Here is a 17,532-nt window from a genome sequence, read left to right as displayed (position 1 = left end):
GTATTGTTAGGCAACGTACAGGTTGGGAGTTAAAATATGCACTAATTGGTATCGCTACAGTTTATCTATCATGCTTTCAGGGTATTTAAAGGGTGCATGAGTGTGCAACGTGATTTGGGACCACAGCAGTACTTGGAGCAAATGGAGAGTAGATTCACCTGCGAGAGGCTGTGCCTGCCTGCTGCGGGGTGCCCTGGCCAGCCAGATGAAGGCCACCCTCTGCCGAGGCACAAATGAGGCCAGTAGCTTGGCGACCCGTGGCTTCGGAGCTTAACACTAAGGGCTGCCATCTGGGAACCCTAGGTAGTTTGTTACGGTGTAAGATTCACATGAATATTGTGTTTTTCAACTGCAAAAAAAGTCCTTACACACCTAAGAGACTACTACTTGCTGTCAGGCTGTTCTGCCTTCGTGGACCATATGGCGAGGGGCTGTTGTTGCAACAGTCTGACTTGCAGATGCTTCTCTCTGGCAATGCTTGAAAACACAGACATTTTGTTTTATGAGCTGTCTTGTGGTTGGCACCAATCTGACTGTTAGAGAATTGTGTGTATAGAAAGATTTTTATTTTCCTTCAGGAAGACATCCCACCTAAAAACGAATCTTACTGTACAACACGGAGGTACTCTGGAAGTTCTTGCCATCAAATAATTGGAGGAAAATTGTCATTTTGTAAAGGTCACAGTACCAGTGTCTTGTTTTAATGGAGATTTCTTCAGCTGCTTTTCTCCAAACTTTTCATTTTTAGTATAAAATTATATATGTGACAAAAGATGGATCAGAAAAAGGTAAGCACAGGACTCTGAAGATATTTGTTTAAAAAATGAAGGGAGTCTCAGGTAAATGGCTTTTTATAAGAATCCTGAGAAAAGTCTTGGGACTGGGACTCAGATGTTTATCAAAGTTTGTGGACAAATTAGTCACTAGCCCTGTCTTATCTGCTGAGATATGTTCTTAAATACAGGCAAGGTCATGTGTTATAACAGCATGAGTTTATTGAATTAGCTTTGATAAAATATTGGCAATGGCATTAATAATCTGAAGGGATCCTTATCGCAGCTCTGCCTGGTATAAAAGGCTACAGGCTGCGCACAGAAATCAGCTGTGAACCATGGAGAGAACCAGGAGTCTCTGGCTCTTGGCCACTGTGCTGGCAGGTAAATGTCTGGTATTCCTGTTTTGTCATAGTCTTCCAAAGCAAGAGCTAGGTTTGGTAACAGTAGAAGAGCTATGAGAGCAGGAGGTCCTCTTCTCACATGGAAAGGGAGAGAGCATGGGCTTAACTCCACCTGGTGTGACTTTATGGGAAGACAACAGGGTTGGCTCGGTAAGAGAGAGATCCCAGACCAGCTGCTGAAAGTTAAGTGGTGCTGATCTGTTTTCTGTGGCTTGTACCCACATACACCAGAGCCTAATAATAGGAATCAGGTTTATTCTCCCTTTAAGTTGCCAGATAAAGGAAGAAGGAATCTCTGCAGCAAGTACCTTGCAAATGTGTAGGTGAACCCAAAATGTAAAGACAAATACTAAGAGGAGCATGGTATTGATTTAATTCCTTGCTTACGCCTTATTGCAGCATTTTCTAACCCAATTTCACAAAATTTAAGTCAAGATTTAAAAAGAAAAAACAACAGTGGGGATACTTTTTCACTGATATCTTTCAAGCTGCCTCTTTTTAGTTCCTGATCCCATGGAAATTATCATGAAAAAGGAGCGGATAGTCATAGTTGCTACTAAATTCAGCTGCTCATTTGCAAATATATGTAGAAGATGAAATGCAAACACGGACCATAAAAGCAGTGAAAACGATGCAGAGGCTTTAAAATTAAATATATATTTCCACTTGCTGCTGTCCCATTTGCACTATTACAGAAGGAGCCCTGCACTATTACAGAAGGAGGTTGCAGCCCTGTTCAGCTGCTCAGCCCTGCTTGGTTTCAAAATTCCCTAGAAAACTTAAACTTCATACAGGTGACGAGGAGAAAAAAAAGAAGTGTATTCTTGGTCTCTGCAGGGGCATCTTTTTCCTTTGAACTAGCTTCTTCCTTCACAATATCTTTATGAAGTATTTTGAAAGCATTTCATTATAGAAATAAGTTGATAAAAGTCTCCTGTTAATAATCTGCTCGGGTATGTTCGGTCACATTCTCTGATTGCAGTAATGAAGACATTGATGCTGCATTTCATTTCTATTAGAAAAGAAAAAAAAAAAAAAAAGGCAGCTAAATGTGATAGTTTTACTCTATTTGGTGTTTCACCCACCCAGATGTTAGCTAGCAAATGCAAGACAGAGCAGTGCTTCTGGCCACGGGAGCTATGGGTTGGACAGCAGAGGTGGCGTTTGTAGTATGATTTTCTTCAGCCTCTGTGGTTGCACAGGTTTGAGGACCTCAGCACCCAGAAGGCCATGGGAAGCCTTTGAAATCTTTCCATCTCTCCCTCGATAAGCAGGAACAGTCAGGGCACAGTGTGCAAAGGCCTGGCAGCTACTTCCACGGGACTTGCAAGCTGCGTGACTTTTCTTCATCTTCCTCAGGGGCACAGTATGAAAAGGAGAGGGTTTGCTACCCCAGCCCTGGCTAAAGTGTTTAATTCAGTTGTTGATGACTACTCACTGATTTTTACCACACAGATAAGTCACCTAGGGATTGCTGAGGGGTGTTGGTGCTCCTTTTGTGCTTTGGATGGAACAAGGGGGGCAGAATTCCGGGCTGCCCCATGGGATGGATGTGCGCTGAGGGGTGAATGCTGGGCAGAAAGCAGCCAGCCCACCCAAGGGTGGCAACAGAGGGGGCAGCCAAGCTGCCAGCTGGTGAAGGTCCACTGGATTTGTGCTGTTCCCACCTGTAGCAGGTGATGTGAGGCTGAGTTAGTTGCACCAGGCTGTGGGGATGAGACTATTTCTCTAAAAAGATAAACGGAGCCAGTGTTCAGCTCCTGTTTCCACACATTCCCATCCTCTACTTGGAGCTGAACTCCAGTAGCACCAGAGGATGCAAATTCCTAATAAATTTGCAGTTTTATGCTTTTATTTTTTTCCACTATCCAGAATTATTGCTTGTGCACATCTGCTTGTAAACTTCTTTACGGGGAGAAGTCCCAACTGCATCAGCAATCACGTTTTAAGCTGCCAAGTACCCACCAGTCCGCATAAAATAAAACGTTTAAAGCAGGTGATTGTCATTTTGTGGAAAAGAGTAATTATCTTCCAAGTAGATTTAATCTTTGAGTACTGCTGTAACGACTACAATTTACACTTCAAAATAAGTAAGCAGCCTGCTCTCCCCAGGACCCTGGGGTATTCTGCCAGCACCGAAGGCAGCCGGCCCTGCAGAGCCCATTCTCGGCAGGCTCCCTGCGTGTAGGGGCAGCAGGGCTGGACCAGCAGCTGGGGGCAGGAGAGGGCCGAGCACCTCATTAAGGGGTTTTGGTTCTGTGAACGACTGATCTGTCCCTTTTCTTGTCCTACCAACAACTTACCTTTACCGTAAGGGAAGATATTTTGCTATATTACTGTATTAAGTCAAGGAATGTTAATACAAAGTACTAATAATACACACATGTAGCATTTATAGAATGTATTTATATAATTTATATATTCATTTATATAAATGAAGCCTAATACAAACATATATGTAATCAACATTTTTATAATTACGTATATCATAGAATCATGGAATGGTTTGGGTTGGAAGGGACCTTAAAGACCACGCAGTTCCAACCCCTCTGCCATGGGCAGAGACATGTCCCACTAGACCAGTAAACTATAAATATTTTACATATTTATAACTGTGTATACATACATAACCTCTGTGAAAACCATGGCAAAGAATAAGCACACAGAGAACGTCGGATGTGACACCTCAGCAGCAGTTTCGGTAGCTCGCTAGTTAACTTTCCGTGAGTATTTCTGAGTAGTTCAAGTTGGTCATGCTTCAGCTGAATACCTGAAGCTCTGAGCACTGAACAATAGAGACCATGCTGTGTTGGCATGGAAAAGAAAGCGGCTCCTCTGGTTTCAGTCATGAGTAGGCATGCTGTCCTGAGGTCATCTCAGTCAAAAGAATTGTGGCGTTGGCCCCAAAATTAGGAAAAAGAAATTATCAAAAAAAAAGTATAACCAAAGCAGATCGCATCGCTTGTTTCTGTATGGTTTTCTGTGGTCTCTGACTGCTTTCCCCCCCGTGCAGCCCTAGGCCAGTGCCATGGCTCCAGCTCAGAGCAGTGCAGCGGGGCCGTGGCGGTGCAGCGGCGGGTGGACTGCCACCCCCAGCCCGGCGCTTCCCAGGAGAGCTGCGAGGCACGGGGCTGCACATGGTGTACCACCGACGTCCCCAATGCGCCCTGGTGCTTCTTCCCCGAGGACAGCCCCTACGGATATTCCCTGGGCGGGAACGCGGAGAAGACAGCTAAAGGCTGGAGGTAAGCTGGCTTTGAAAACCATGTGTTTCTTATTATAATGGAAAGGCTGGTGGAAAAGCTGGTGGGTGTGTTTTGCTAAGCCCTGTACAATTGGGGTTCTGCACTGAGCTGCTCACCCCACACCACCAGTGCACAGAAACCAGGTATTTCTCCCATTAATGGCAAGGAGAGCTAAGTCAACCATATGAGATTTAGTCGTCTAATTTTTAGCCTTAAAGCTGGATGAAATAAACATTACCATGTGCTGCTGGACTCTGTATAGGTGAGAAGCCATTAATCAGGAAGAGGGGAAGGTGCCAGTGCTGTGGCTGGGATGGCTGAGCACTGTGCCACCCACACCGCTGCTCCCGGCTGGCAGCTCGGGCTCCTGCTGGAACCAGCAGCCAACCACCACCTCCAGGATGAGGAGAAGGTCTTAGCAAATGGAGGAATAACCTCAGTTTATTTCTCTTGATAAATCAATGATTTGACTGTTTTTGTTTTGTTTTGTTTTGTTTTAAGAATTGAAGTAGAATAGCTGAGTTTTTTCCCAACACTGAAAGTGAGGCGTGTTTCTGTTTCAGGGTAACACTGAACAAGCGCAGCCAGCTGTCGCTGTTTGGAAGTGACATTTCTCCTGTTGTCATAGATGTGGAGTTCCAGACGAAAGACAGGCTGAGGTTTAAAGTGAGTATTTTGGGGAATGGAAAGTCATTTAAAGAAAGCCACGCACGCTAGCAAGCCAGCTAACCTGCCCGGGCCCCCTCTCACCTTGGCTTAGGTCTACGACCCCAACAGAGAGCGCTTCGAGGTACCCCTCAAGATCGACTCCCCAGGGGTGGCCGCCGAGGACACCAGCTACGATGTTGAGTTCACAGATGATGCCTCGCACTTCAGGATCAAGAGGAAGAGCACCGGCACAGTGCTGTGAGTACGAGATGTTATGAGCATTGTTTTTTGGAGAAAATAAGAGTGATGGAGCAAGCACTGTTTCCTACTGCTTTACTGTATGTCATTCTGTGTGAGAAGGCTCAAGCACAAAACAGCATAAATCCAGATTTATGTTTTTTCCTAGAAAACTCTCATTATTAATAGGAGTATTTGCCTGTGTAATGAGAAATTATCCACACACATGCAGAAAAGATTATTCAGTTTCTTATCAAATAAGTTTTGAGACTGCAGTTTTTGGGTACACAGCTTTAGGCATTGGTATTCTCAGCTTATGAAAGCACTGAAGCACCATTTTATGAAATTTGTGGTGTTGTAATACACCAGAAATTGAGCACCAACTCTCTTGCCACTCTTCCAGATATAGGTCTGGGAAAGTAAAGCTCAAAACCACAGGGCCTTCAGCTTCCACTGGTTTCAATGGGAGCAGGGAACAGCATTTGTGGGTCTAGCTCATCGTTCTGTGAGAAAAGCTGGTACTGGTACTTTTCAAACTAGTACTGGTATACACAACCTCAGCACAAGCTCCCCCCACCAGTACAGTTTCTCGCCTTCCACCAACCTGTCTCTAGTGTGTAATGCTACTTAGCAAGAGAGTTTTTGGGAAGTGAGGCTCCCTATGTCCTCATAGAGGTACCAGTTGTGTTTGGGGATGCTATGGTGCAGTGTTGGCAGCAGCCTTCAGCCATCTGCAGTGATAAATGACAGTGTTACATGCTGCTGAGGGTTACCACTGCATCACTCAGGCAGGCAGAGGAGATGCACAGAATATTATAATATGGGTACCGTTCGCATCAGGGCCTTGAGAGAAAAAAAAAAAAAAAAAAGAAAGAAAGAAGAGAAAAAACAACACAAAGTGTGCACTGCCCACAGGAGGCTGTGGTTGTGACTGTATTAGCATTTTAATCTAGATCAGGAGCACATTTTGAGGTGAATCTCCTGATTACACCCACCTCTTGTGACCTTGGGACCCTGACACCAGCTCTGTTAGTGTTGCACCCCTTGCTAGTGCAGATGTAGCATTTGCAAGGTGCATTCCCAGCAGGTCATTGTAATCCAAGCCGTTCATTTTACGCATTAGAAATTTTAACCCCCAAAATGTGAAAAAAAGCAAGTCAGATGTATTTTTTTTCCAGAAGCTCTTTGTTAAACAGACTAAAAATATAAGCATTATCTTTCCATGAAATGTAAGGATGGCTTAAGACGTGTGATACAAGTAAGGCAATGCAGCCTCTGAGATGGTGTGAGACTGCAGATGGAACCACTGCAATGGATTTTTAATTAGCTATCTGTCCTTTTAAATTTCAGTCTTGTGGTGTCTCTTTTTTGAGGTGTCACAGCCAATTCTGTAAAGTTTTCTTTTTGTGGGCTATTGTAAATGAATGTATTATGCATTGCCCGATAACAAAAAATAATTTAATTCCTCGTTAGACTTAACAGCTTTGTGAAAACAGTGGGCTTAAGTTAAAGGCCCAATTTTCTTCTCTTTGTAATGAGAGATTTTTGCAGAGGCTTGTTAGTTGGCTTGCTGAGGGAGGAGGTGCCTGCATAGTGAGAAATGCTGGCAGCTAGCTCAGTCCTTATCTTGACCCCAAACCCGACGGTTTGGCCTTGGTCAGTCAGGGCATCCTCAAATCTGGGACGTCCCAGATAAGGGAAGGGCTCTCTACGAAGCAAACACAGGGTGATCCTATGCATGTGGGGCCCCTTGTGCCCCCAGAGCTGGCTCTGGGCTCTCTAGAGCTCAGAAATAAGGAATTGGGGTGAATACTGGGCACGGTCAGTGGGGTTTTTAGCCTCTGAGCAGTGGTAGTGCTGCTAATAAAACATCCTCATCAGCAGAGAGACAGAGGATTTTGCCTAGAGAAAGGGAAATTCTGTGCTCCTGGGGTTTTTTATTTCACGTCAAATGGCACAGCCGGTGCTTATAGACTGACGCATCACACCCCGGCAGGGAGCAGTTCCTCTCACAGCTGAATTATGCTTGGAGTTAAAATCCTAGTGCGAGGAGCAGAAATGCCTCCATTTCGTTGGCTTGTCTGTCCATCCGTCCGTCCTGTCAGAGCAAGCAAATGCAGCAACGCCACCACATCCTGACTGGTGGCTGATTTAGCCATCAGAGGAGCTGTGTGGATGGAAATCTTTCAGATTAGGGGGCAGGTTGTACTGCCCGGCCTGAGGGCCACTTGAGCCCATTTGGCTGCTGGCTCAGCCCTCTCTGCCCAACGACAGGCTCTGTGGTGGGCCAGGGCTGGGCCTGAGGCCCAGGGGAGTTTGTTTTCCTATTTTAAGAAGCCAGAAGACATGGTCTTGCCATCTCAACAAGCGGCTGAATCAATCCTTAATCCGAGTGGACAAACGAGGCCCTTTTGACAGCTGCACACCAGAGTTGACTGGAAAATAACAGCCAGGCCCAGGTGCCTTGCTGGACCTGCCTAACATCTCTGAAAAGGCTTTCCCACTGTAAAGCAATCCCAAGTGCTCAGACACCTTCTTTTCCTCCTACTCTTTGTCTCCTACCAACAGCTTTGCACTGTTGGATGACCCACTAAAAGAAAAAACACAAACGCTAAATTCCCTCATGGTGGGTATAATCCAGGTGGAAGCAGTCTGTTCTGAGCAGTTTAGGGTTGTTCTTTGAAAATCCACACGTGCATTTGTCTGCCCTCCTTGCCGTAGTACAGTCTCTAGCCTGTGTGCTTGTGGTCACCTGAGGATACTGAGTTGCTCAAGTGTGTGCAGAGAAAAGGTACAAAAGTGGTGAAGAGACGAGAAAATGAGTTACGAGGAGCAGCTGAGGGGATTGGGGTTGTTTAGTTTGTAGGAAAGGAGGCCGAGGGGAGACCTCATTGCTCACTACAACCCCCTGAAAGGAGCTTGCAGCAAGGAGGATGTCTGTCTCTTCTCTCAGGTAACAAGGATAGGATGCAAAGAAATGTTCTCAAGTTGCATTGGGAGGTTTAGATCAGACATTAGGAAAAAATTCTTCATGGAGCATTGGTCAAGCACTGGAACAGGCTGCCCAGGGAAGTGGTAGAGTCCCAGTCCCTGGAGATATTTAAGAGATGTGGATGTGGCACTAAGGGACATAGTTTAGCAATGAGACTCGTTAAGTCAGGTTGATGTTGGAATTGGTGATCTTAAAGGTCTTCTCCAGCCTGGATGGTTCTATAATTCTGTGCTGCAGACACAGGAGCCGTGGGACAACAGGACAGATACAGCTGGTGGCAAGCTCCTGCTCTGTCTGCCTGATGTAAAAGCCCATCCCAGCTCTGCCATTTGTGCACACACAGCCTCCTCCTTGTGAGGAGTGATTTATTGCCATGTCCACAACATTGTAGGGGAGAGCAGTGGAGTCCTGGAGTCTGCAGATATCCCTGAATATTGATTTACAGGCCTTTCTCCCAGCCATGTGCAAAGAGCCCTCACAATAGCTGAACCACCCGAGCGCCGGCTTGAGGAGGGCAGGATAAATCCAGGGCCGTGTATTCACAATGAGGGGGGAGAGGAATGAATTATGTCAGGGAATAGCCATTAGAAGCTGATTGCAAACCTCATGTGGAGTCAGGATCAGGAACAAAAGGCCAAGTTCCACTACATTTTCAGCTTGCGCCAAGATAATCAGGGGACAGGCTCCTCTTTGCCTGCATGGGGTGAAGATCAGATGGGATCACGCAGGGAAATGATCCAGGTGCTGCTGGGGGCTCTGGGACCAGCAGCTGCTGGTGGGCAGCTCTTGGGCTGTCTCCATTTCTCCTCCTGGCAATGCCTCTTGGCTTTCCTCCCTCTTGCCTCTCTCCTTCTCATCCACCATTTTCATTTTCTCTGTCCCATCCTATCCTGCCCATCTTTTTCCCCCCTACTCTTTCAGTGGGGGCCAAGGCAGGTCCTTCCTGTGTCAGGAACAATCTGAAGCCACCAGAGGGAAGAGGTGCCAGGTCTGCTGGTGGGGTTGGATGGCACCCAGTCCCATGCAGATGCCAGGTGTTTTCCATCTTACTGAGGATGTGTCCCAAGCCTGCAGCCTATTGAAGGCTCCAAGTCTTAGATCTCGAACACAAGGGACAAGGACTGGAGCTGTGTCTCCTGCCCTGGAGTTGAAATTCCCAAACTTATGGAGCAGTCGAGGCTGGAGGGAAGGGAACCTCTCCCTGCTCCTATAGTACTAGGAGAAGAGCTGTTTTGGCAAATTGGCCCATTAACAGCAGCAACCGCCTGGAAAAGGTAGCAGGAGGTATGAAGGCTTAAAGAAAGCTCAGATTTCCTTAAGAACAGAGAGTAAGAGGCTGGGAACTGTTTGTTTTAAAACAGCAAAAGATAACAAAGGCATACAAATTTTGCAGTGTGTGATTACTCTGTGGGACTCACTGCCCCAGGGCAGTGCTGACATGGGAGGTTTAGCAGGATGAGTATTCGTGCATAATAAAAAAATCATCTCTACAAAAAAATTATTTTTGTCTCCATGTCTCACAACATAAGCTAATTCTATGAAAACAGCCAGAAACTTCCTCCATAAACAGATTATTGCAGGGCTGTCTCTGAGTGACATCTTATTCTTCTCTCTGCGATACCTGGCATGGGCCATTGTCAGAGACAGGCTGCAGAAGGATGGGCTATTGATTTGATTCTCCACTTTAATATCCGTTCTCCAAACAACTTTTCCTCATGATGTCATATGAATAATGGAAGACAGCATTTTTCCCAAGCCAGATAAATGCTCTTTTCTCTCTATTAAGAGTTAGGAATACCTCATTTGCTACTGGGAAGACATGGCACAAATAACAAAAATCTAATCAAGGTTTCCCTTCATTTCCAAAAAGGCTGCTGCAGAGTTCAGCTGCCTTTTTTTATTGATTGTGCTAGAAAGCACAGATGCCACTTACCATGAAGATGTTTTTACATAGGCACGGCTATTAGAATGATTTATAGTGCTATTGTCTTAAACTGCGGTTTTGCTGAAAGCAACAGGAGAAAATTGTGTGGATCATGGGTAGCTTGGGCTTGCTCCTGGTTTACAAGAGCCATTATTTTAGTCTTCTAATCATTAAGATTTATGTTACGTAGCTGAGATGTATTGTAGCTATATTACTTATTCAAGTGTTTTTCAGTACAAAAATGAAGCATTATATATCTAGCCACTTATAGGAGATGCTCTGATACCATGACGATGAATTCAGTAGAAGTAGAGCAAAACTATGTCAACAGCTATAAATATACCCTGCAATTCATTTAAAAAAAAAAAAAAAAAAAAAAAAAGGTTTGTGGAAAATACGTTGCTGGCAAGAACTTTCTCCCCCTATTTATTAGATCACCTGAAAAGTAAGAAAAACATATCAAAAATTATTCTTGGCATACCTTGCACAGGCCTGCAGTGTCTGGGGTTTCCCCAAGACCTTAATAAGCAGGCTGGCTGTTGTGAGACAGTGGAAACATTTTTCAGAAATCTGAGTGCAATGAAAAATAGGGGAGAACTGGGCTCCTGAGCTGGTGCTGCCTAGCAGCCAGGTGAGCCAGGGCCAGGCATCTGAACGCAGGGCCTGTGCTTCTCAGTCATTAAGGTCACTGAGCTCTTCTGGCAGGGTGAGGTCTGCTTTTCCGATAGACGTGTGAAGTTTCCACCTGAATTACACACAGATAAGATATTGGGTGTTCTTTTTTTTTTTTTAAGGCTGTGGCTTCCAAAGGGTTTGGAGGCCAAGAAAAGCAGATGCTAGAGAGGACATTTTCTCCAAGCCAGTGAGCAGGAGGGGGTGTTCACACCCTAAAGCAGTGAGCTCTCTTCTCTGGGGTTCATTGCAAAAAGCAGGAAGAACAAACAAACAAGCAAACAAACCCTGGCCCAACTTAAAATGATTTTAAATGTTCAAATAATGTGTTCTGCATGTCCTAATGAAGCAGTGTATGTTTGTCCCAAGTATCCTCTCTCTGGGAGTTTTATGTGACCTCTCCGTGTGTGCCAGCAGCTGCTTGCTCTCGGCAGCGAGAGTCAGCGCTCTGAAAACTTGAGCACAGTGAAATCCTTCAGCCAGGCAAATCATCTGCTGCGGTTCAGATCACAAAGGACTGATGATTGCACTTCTGAAAACCATTGTCTTTTAGTCATCCTCCTCAAACATCATGAAGATGTTAGTCATCAACATGGGCAGGGGATTTTACCTACCTGCCTGCCCATCCTCCTTAAAACTGCCTCCCTGCTCTGCTGCCATTACCTTTTGTCCTGCTGGCCTGAGGGGTGACTGCTGGATGTGGCACTTGTGCCAGCCAGTAATTTTAATTTTTACAGACTTTTCCAGTCTTGAATCAATGGTTTCTTTTTTTTTTTTTTTTTTTTTTTTTTAACTGATGAGGTTAAAAAAAAAGAGCCAGCTTTACCTTTAAGCATAGCACACAGTGTTTGGGGGAAAACCTTGGCTTTTATCAGTCAGGCTTACAGGACGGGTCAGCAGCGAGCAGGCAGAGGTGGCAGGCACCCAGCTGATGTTTCTGCGGGCAGGATGGTTCCCACCACAGAGGCTCACCGCAGGGCTTGGATTTCCCGCAGAGAGCCTGAGTGCAGCTATCACCTCTCACGGATTTTCGTCTGCAGGGGCTTGGCCACCTTTAACTGCTGGTGGGGGTTACATTTCTGACAGTGAACAACCTCTCAGCTGTGCTTTTAGAGGCTTTTTTTTAGATTTTAGGATCCTTTCTGTTGTCCATCACAGCGCTGTTACGGTTTGCAAGGCTGCTGGAGGAGAACCATGCAAATTCCTGCGCATGCGGTGTCATTTTATGCTCCCTCCTGTTGCGTTCCTTCTATCTGCTTAAAACCAGCAGGCGGGGAGGTGGGAGAAATATAACATTTCCTTTTATTGTCTCCAAGTGTTTGAGGAATGACAGACATTGTTTTTTTCATTTAAACGATTTCTCTTTGCCAACAAAACACGTAGTGAATAGCTCACCACTGTGCATTGCAGAGCCCGAGGGCAGCAGCTCGGGACTGGAGGCAGAAGGAGGTGCCAGGGGAAAATCTGTCCACGCTCTTTTTCAGATGGAGGAGACATAGTGGTGCCCAGAAAAGAAGAGAGAGCCATTACCTCTGCTTTTAATGTCATCATTAATGCTGTATCTAGCTTGTGGCTGCTCCATCGAGCTGTGGTCTGCAGAAGGACCACGCTGGTGGAGAGCAGTGGCTGGCAGCATGGCACAGCTGAGAGCAGGGCACTGCTTTGGGGATGCTGTGCAGAAGCTGAGCTCCTGACAGTGCCCCAGGGGAGTGCACAGGGTGTAAAAGGGTTTCTCGGTGCCATTTCAGGACTCAGTGGGGCAGACAGTCTGCTCCCAGGGCTGTGGTTTTTCAGCACCCTGGTGCCCCTCCTGGGCAGGAGGGACTGGCCGAGTGGAAGGAGCACTTTTAATGCCATGGTAACGCTAATTGTGCTCACGATGGGAAATGTCAGTGCCATAACGTGGGTGCCAGGGACGTACAAAGCCTCATGTCCTCCGAACAGACATCATGGAGAGTGCTCAATGAGTTAGGACAGATATTTAAGCTCTTCCCAAAGCACTTCCCCTCTGGCATCCTTTGCTTTTTGCATAACCCCGCGGTCTGCTCGGAGCCGTGGCACAGAGCGGAGCTACGTGACGTGATGGAGCTCCTTCGGACAGGCGTGCAGCTCCACAGCACAGCAGCCTCTGTTTGCCAAGAGCTGGGCCTGACTCTCAGGGATATTTTGGTATTTTGGGTGCATTAGCCTTCCTGTAAGAAAACAACCTTATTCAGTGCTGCGTGTAGGTGGGGGAGATGTTGGGAGGGAGAGTTGCTGCTGCCAAACAACTGAATTGTGAGTTAAATACAAATTATTACTTTTCTTGCTTCTCAAAAGAGGCCAAATAGACTTTTCTAAAAGGCACACACCCTTCAGATCATGGGTATGATTTAGGGCTGGTCTAGGAAGGGCACTGCAGGGATGGATTGTGCCTGCCTGTTGCACATGGAGGCAGGAGGGTGCCTTGGACCACTTCTGGCATCCCTGTGAGCAGGTCCTCGCTTCCTTATGGGGAGCGCAGGGATGCCCAGGCTCTGGTGGGCTTCCAGCCCTTCCTCCCAGCCCTCCCACCCCTTCCTTCCAACCTTTCCTCCCAGCTCTTCCTCCCAGCCCTGCCGGCCACTCCGGGGTGCTGGTGGCAGCCAGGGGCAGCGCTGCTCCCCCACCAGCCCTGCACGTCCTCCGCTGCTCCGATTTACTGGTTAATTTGATCAACCATTTAATTTTGTCAAAATCATTGACAAAAGACCATTAAAAGGAGAGTTATGCCTCTTCTATGCTCTATGGCTTCGGCTCATTTATTTTAATTAGCTGTAACAAATTCATGGTTAAACAAGGCTCGAGAGGGTGCTATCTAAATGTGGTACTCATGGCATACACAGCACCATTAATGAAACACTTCTCCACAGCTTGACTGTGTTCTCCCCCATCTAGCTTGCAGCTCATTATAGCACTAGAGATAGGAAACAGAATGTAACACCTAATTAAAATGTGAGCCTGTGTCCACAGATGATTCAATAGAAATAAAGGCATTAAACTGGTGAGAGAGGTGAGGGAAGAGCCATTGCAATACAAACATCCCGTGCGAGCAGTCAGGAGGGAGGTGTCACTCTGCTGGGCTAGGTGCCTGCATAAAGTGGGGGTAACAAAAGTGTTTGAGTCCTGATCCAAAGCATTAAAAAGTAAAAACTGGGAACAACCAAATATCTGTTGTTCTCATTAAGCATTCTGAACCCCACTGCGTAATAACAATTTTTAGCCTGCCCTGTTGGTTGTCATAGAAATAGCACAAGCGATGACTTATTTTGGTAATAGGATTTTAGATAGTGTCTTCTCTTATTTTAGTCATTCTTTTCAAAATTATACCGATGCGTTTTATTGTGTAAGGAGCTGAGATGTCTGCAGCCATTGCAAGATGAATTTAGTGTGTGTTAGCTTAAGTATATCAGAAGCTTGCATAAAGCTCACCACTTTTTAATATTGTTACTCTCCAAAATACAGGAAGAGTATAAGTAGCTGGACGTCAGCTTCAAATGATGCACACCAAAGATGAGCAAGCTAACTATGTCTCCCTCTGTTTGTCACAGGTGGGACAGTCCCCTGGTTGATCTGTTTTTCTCCAACCAGTACCTGCAGATTACAACCGCTGTGCCATCCACCTCGGTTTACGGGTTTGGCGAGCATGAGCACGTGTCCTTCAAACACAGCATGGACTTTGTTACCTATGGCATGTACAGCAGGGATCAGGCACCCACGGTAACTCACTTCGGGCAGGGCTTTGCCCTGAGCTTGTGCCACAAAGAGGGGGTGGTGAGGCACCCGAGGGGGCACCTCTCTTGGTGGGGTAACACTGCTGATGGGAAGTGATGGCAAAGACCGAATGCCACGTGTTTTGTAGGTGTTGTAAGTTTTAATTGAAAAACAAAATCATAAGTCATTTTGAGGTGATTTGGATACTTATTAGAGGCTTTCTCATGCTGCTGTAGTTGTCAGAAAAGGAATGTTTTGTATATCTGAGTCAGGAAAGCATTTAATCTCACATGCAGATTGATTCCTGCTCATCCAAACAAGCTGGCCTTCAGCAGGACTTATTAAATGTTTGGCAAAACTGGGGCCAGTGCTTGATGAGTCTATTTTAGCTGGCAAAACACGTCTTACCTTTGCCATTTTGGAGGTTTTGGCAAAATATGGAGGTTTTGGTTAAGACTGGCTAATAAGAAGCACCGCGTCGAAGCAGCAAAAACAACTCCTGTTCTATCAATTTGAATTCACACCAGTTTAGATGAAAAAATCCTCAACCATTCAAAACAAGTCTCTAACTGTGAATTAATATATTTTGTTGTCTTTGCATATGTACCTAGCTGACAAAAAATATGAAAAAAAAAGGCAAAATCAAGCCATAGTTAACATGCTGTTTATGTTTCAGCCAAATGCCAATCTCTACGGAGTTCACCCTTTCTACATGTGCGTAGAGGATGACTCCAATGCCCACGGTGTTCTCCTTCTGAACTCCAATGCACAAGGTAGGAGGACATACAAATTCCCTGACTGATTGCATATAGAAAGGCAGTAAATCAGTAAATATTAAAAAAAGCTGTTTTACTGATTACTTTTTCAGTGCAGTAAAAATGTAACTGTTGCATAAGTGAGTGTTCAGTAATTGCTATGAAGTTTTCAAAGGGGTTTCAACAGAATGACTGTTAAACAAGGTAAGGTATTTTCAGGGAAAATATATGATTAATTTTTTAAAAAACAGATGCACGTACAGGGAAAGGAGAAGGTGGAAGAAATTTCCTCTGGGATTGGCATAACTGAATCAAATCAATTTAGGTTAGTCCTATATTCTGTCTGTGGAGAGTAGTTTTGTGCGTTGCCATGGTCACCTTACTGTGTTAATCCAATAGTATAATTTCAGAAAAGGGGAATCTTCACTCAGTCTATAAAATCAGTTTCCCCTGGCAGGCAATGACTTCCAATAAGAAGATTAAAATAGCATCGAGGAACCCTAAACACAAGCTTGCGGTTCCTTTTTATATAAATGAAACTGAGACAAATGAATCTGGGCACTCTAATCTGTGTGGGTTGCTGTGATTTATTGCTGCACCGTGCCCATCAGAAGATGCAGATTACAGGAGGACTGGCCAGCTGGCCTGGGTGCTCATCTGATCACACCAGGTAGTGACTTGCATGTGTATCTACCTCTGCTTAGGGGACACATTGAGGCACAGAGGAGAGGAGAGCATCCTTACACCTCATGATGCAGAGTTAATTTGTCCTGAGAATCTGTTTTTCCCTTTCAGATGTTTCTCTGAGTCCAAACCCATCCTTAACTTTCCGCACCATTGGAGGGATCCTTGACTTCTATGTCTTCCTTGGGCCAACTCCCGAAAACGTGGTTCAGCAGTACACAGAGGTTAGTAGAAAGTGCTTACGGCACGTGGGGCAGTGCAGTGGAACAAATCCCATCGGTGCTGGGTAGTATCAGCAGGCAGCATGGACAAAACTTGGTCTCATTCTGGTTATATGAAGCCATAGCTGATGTGCTGAGGCAGGTGGGAACAAACAGCAGGAAAAAATCCTATTAATACATTAGCAATAAGAGGAAGACTAAGGTGAGCACAGCCTATTATCAAAACGAAAATAACAGAGGAAGTATAAAGATTTAATATTTTATTTTATTTTATTTTATTTTATTTTATTTTATTTTATTTTATTTTATTTTATTTTATTTTATTTTATTTTATTTTATTTTATTTTATTTTTTCTGGAGCCCTCTCCCACACAGCTTTGCTCAGCTACTTAGCACAAATCATTTCAAACAAGGGGATAACAGCAGGCTTCTTGCGATGGGATTGGTACCTGCTTGCTCTTTGTATCTGCTGGGAATAGAGCACTGACTTAGTTTGCAGAAGATGAAAACTCAGTGGTAGGAATTACTTTCTTACTATAAGAGGAATCTAACACTTGAATGGACTATTCAGGGGGGCTGGGGAATGTCCCCTGTCAGAAGTTGGTAAAACCAGGTTGAACAAATCGCAATCTAGATTTCCCAGGAGTAGTCTAGGTTTGTTTAAGAGCCAGAAGCTGATCTTGTGGTCATCTTTAGGTGCTTTCCAAGCCTTCCTTTTGCTGCTGTAATCATATTATTATGTAAACACTTCCTCTATAATTCTAACTGAGCATTATTTTGAAAATAAAATAGAAATGCTGATAGGCAGAAGTTTGCTAGGTTTACTTATCAAAAACCATTGAATGCTGTAGTCAAGGGACCTTCCTATCAGCACCCGGGCCATACTGTGCATTACTGCAGCAGCTTCCCTATTGCTACACCTTTGGGATTTTGCCAATGGGAGAGAGCTGAGCTGGCTGTATCTATATACTTAGTTTCTTATTGTGTGGCCCATTCTCACACCATACAAACACCACCTATGACATAATCATATAAAAATCCAGTATGGCTGGTAGTTTTCTCCTTGCTTTGTATTTGGCATTCAGCTGAGGGAGCCAGACGGAGTTTCCAGCCCTTTTCCCCTTGTCATCGCCTTGATTTGCATGAGTCAGAGAGCTTGTGAGGGGAGGAAACAATGAGGAAGGGCTTAGTTAACATAATCAAAGCAGCTATTTTTTCCCCTTAATAATCTAAATCAGCAGTCAT

General features: G+C 45.1%; 1 protein-coding gene across 1 annotated transcript in view; it reads left to right on the top strand.

Annotated features, from left to right (window-relative positions):
- Positions 1-1,111: 1,111 nt before the first annotated feature.
- LOC311222128 (sucrase-isomaltase, intestinal-like) overlaps positions 1,112-17,532 on the top strand; it is a gene marked incomplete at both ends in the record, with an annotated part of 52,379 nt that continues 35,958 nt past the window's right edge. Inside the window, 7 exons of the mRNA XM_084306258.1 lie at positions 1,112-1,157; positions 4,191-4,422; positions 4,986-5,088; positions 5,183-5,328; positions 14,465-14,633; positions 15,304-15,400; positions 16,178-16,290. Coding sequence (XP_084162384.1) covers positions 1,112-1,157; positions 4,191-4,422; positions 4,986-5,088; positions 5,183-5,328; positions 14,465-14,633; positions 15,304-15,400; positions 16,178-16,290 — 906 coding nt within the window. The remainder of the gene's footprint in view (positions 1,158-4,190; positions 4,423-4,985; positions 5,089-5,182; positions 5,329-14,464; positions 14,634-15,303; positions 15,401-16,177; positions 16,291-17,532) is intronic.

The sequence above is a fragment of the Netta rufina genome (assembly GCF_964035555.1).
Source record: "Netta rufina genome assembly, chromosome: 1".
NCBI classification, from domain to species: domain Eukaryota; kingdom Metazoa; phylum Chordata; class Aves; order Anseriformes; family Anatidae; genus Netta; species Netta rufina.
The sequence above is the reverse complement of the archived record's forward strand: the minus strand, read 5'-3'. Positions and strand labels throughout refer to the sequence as shown.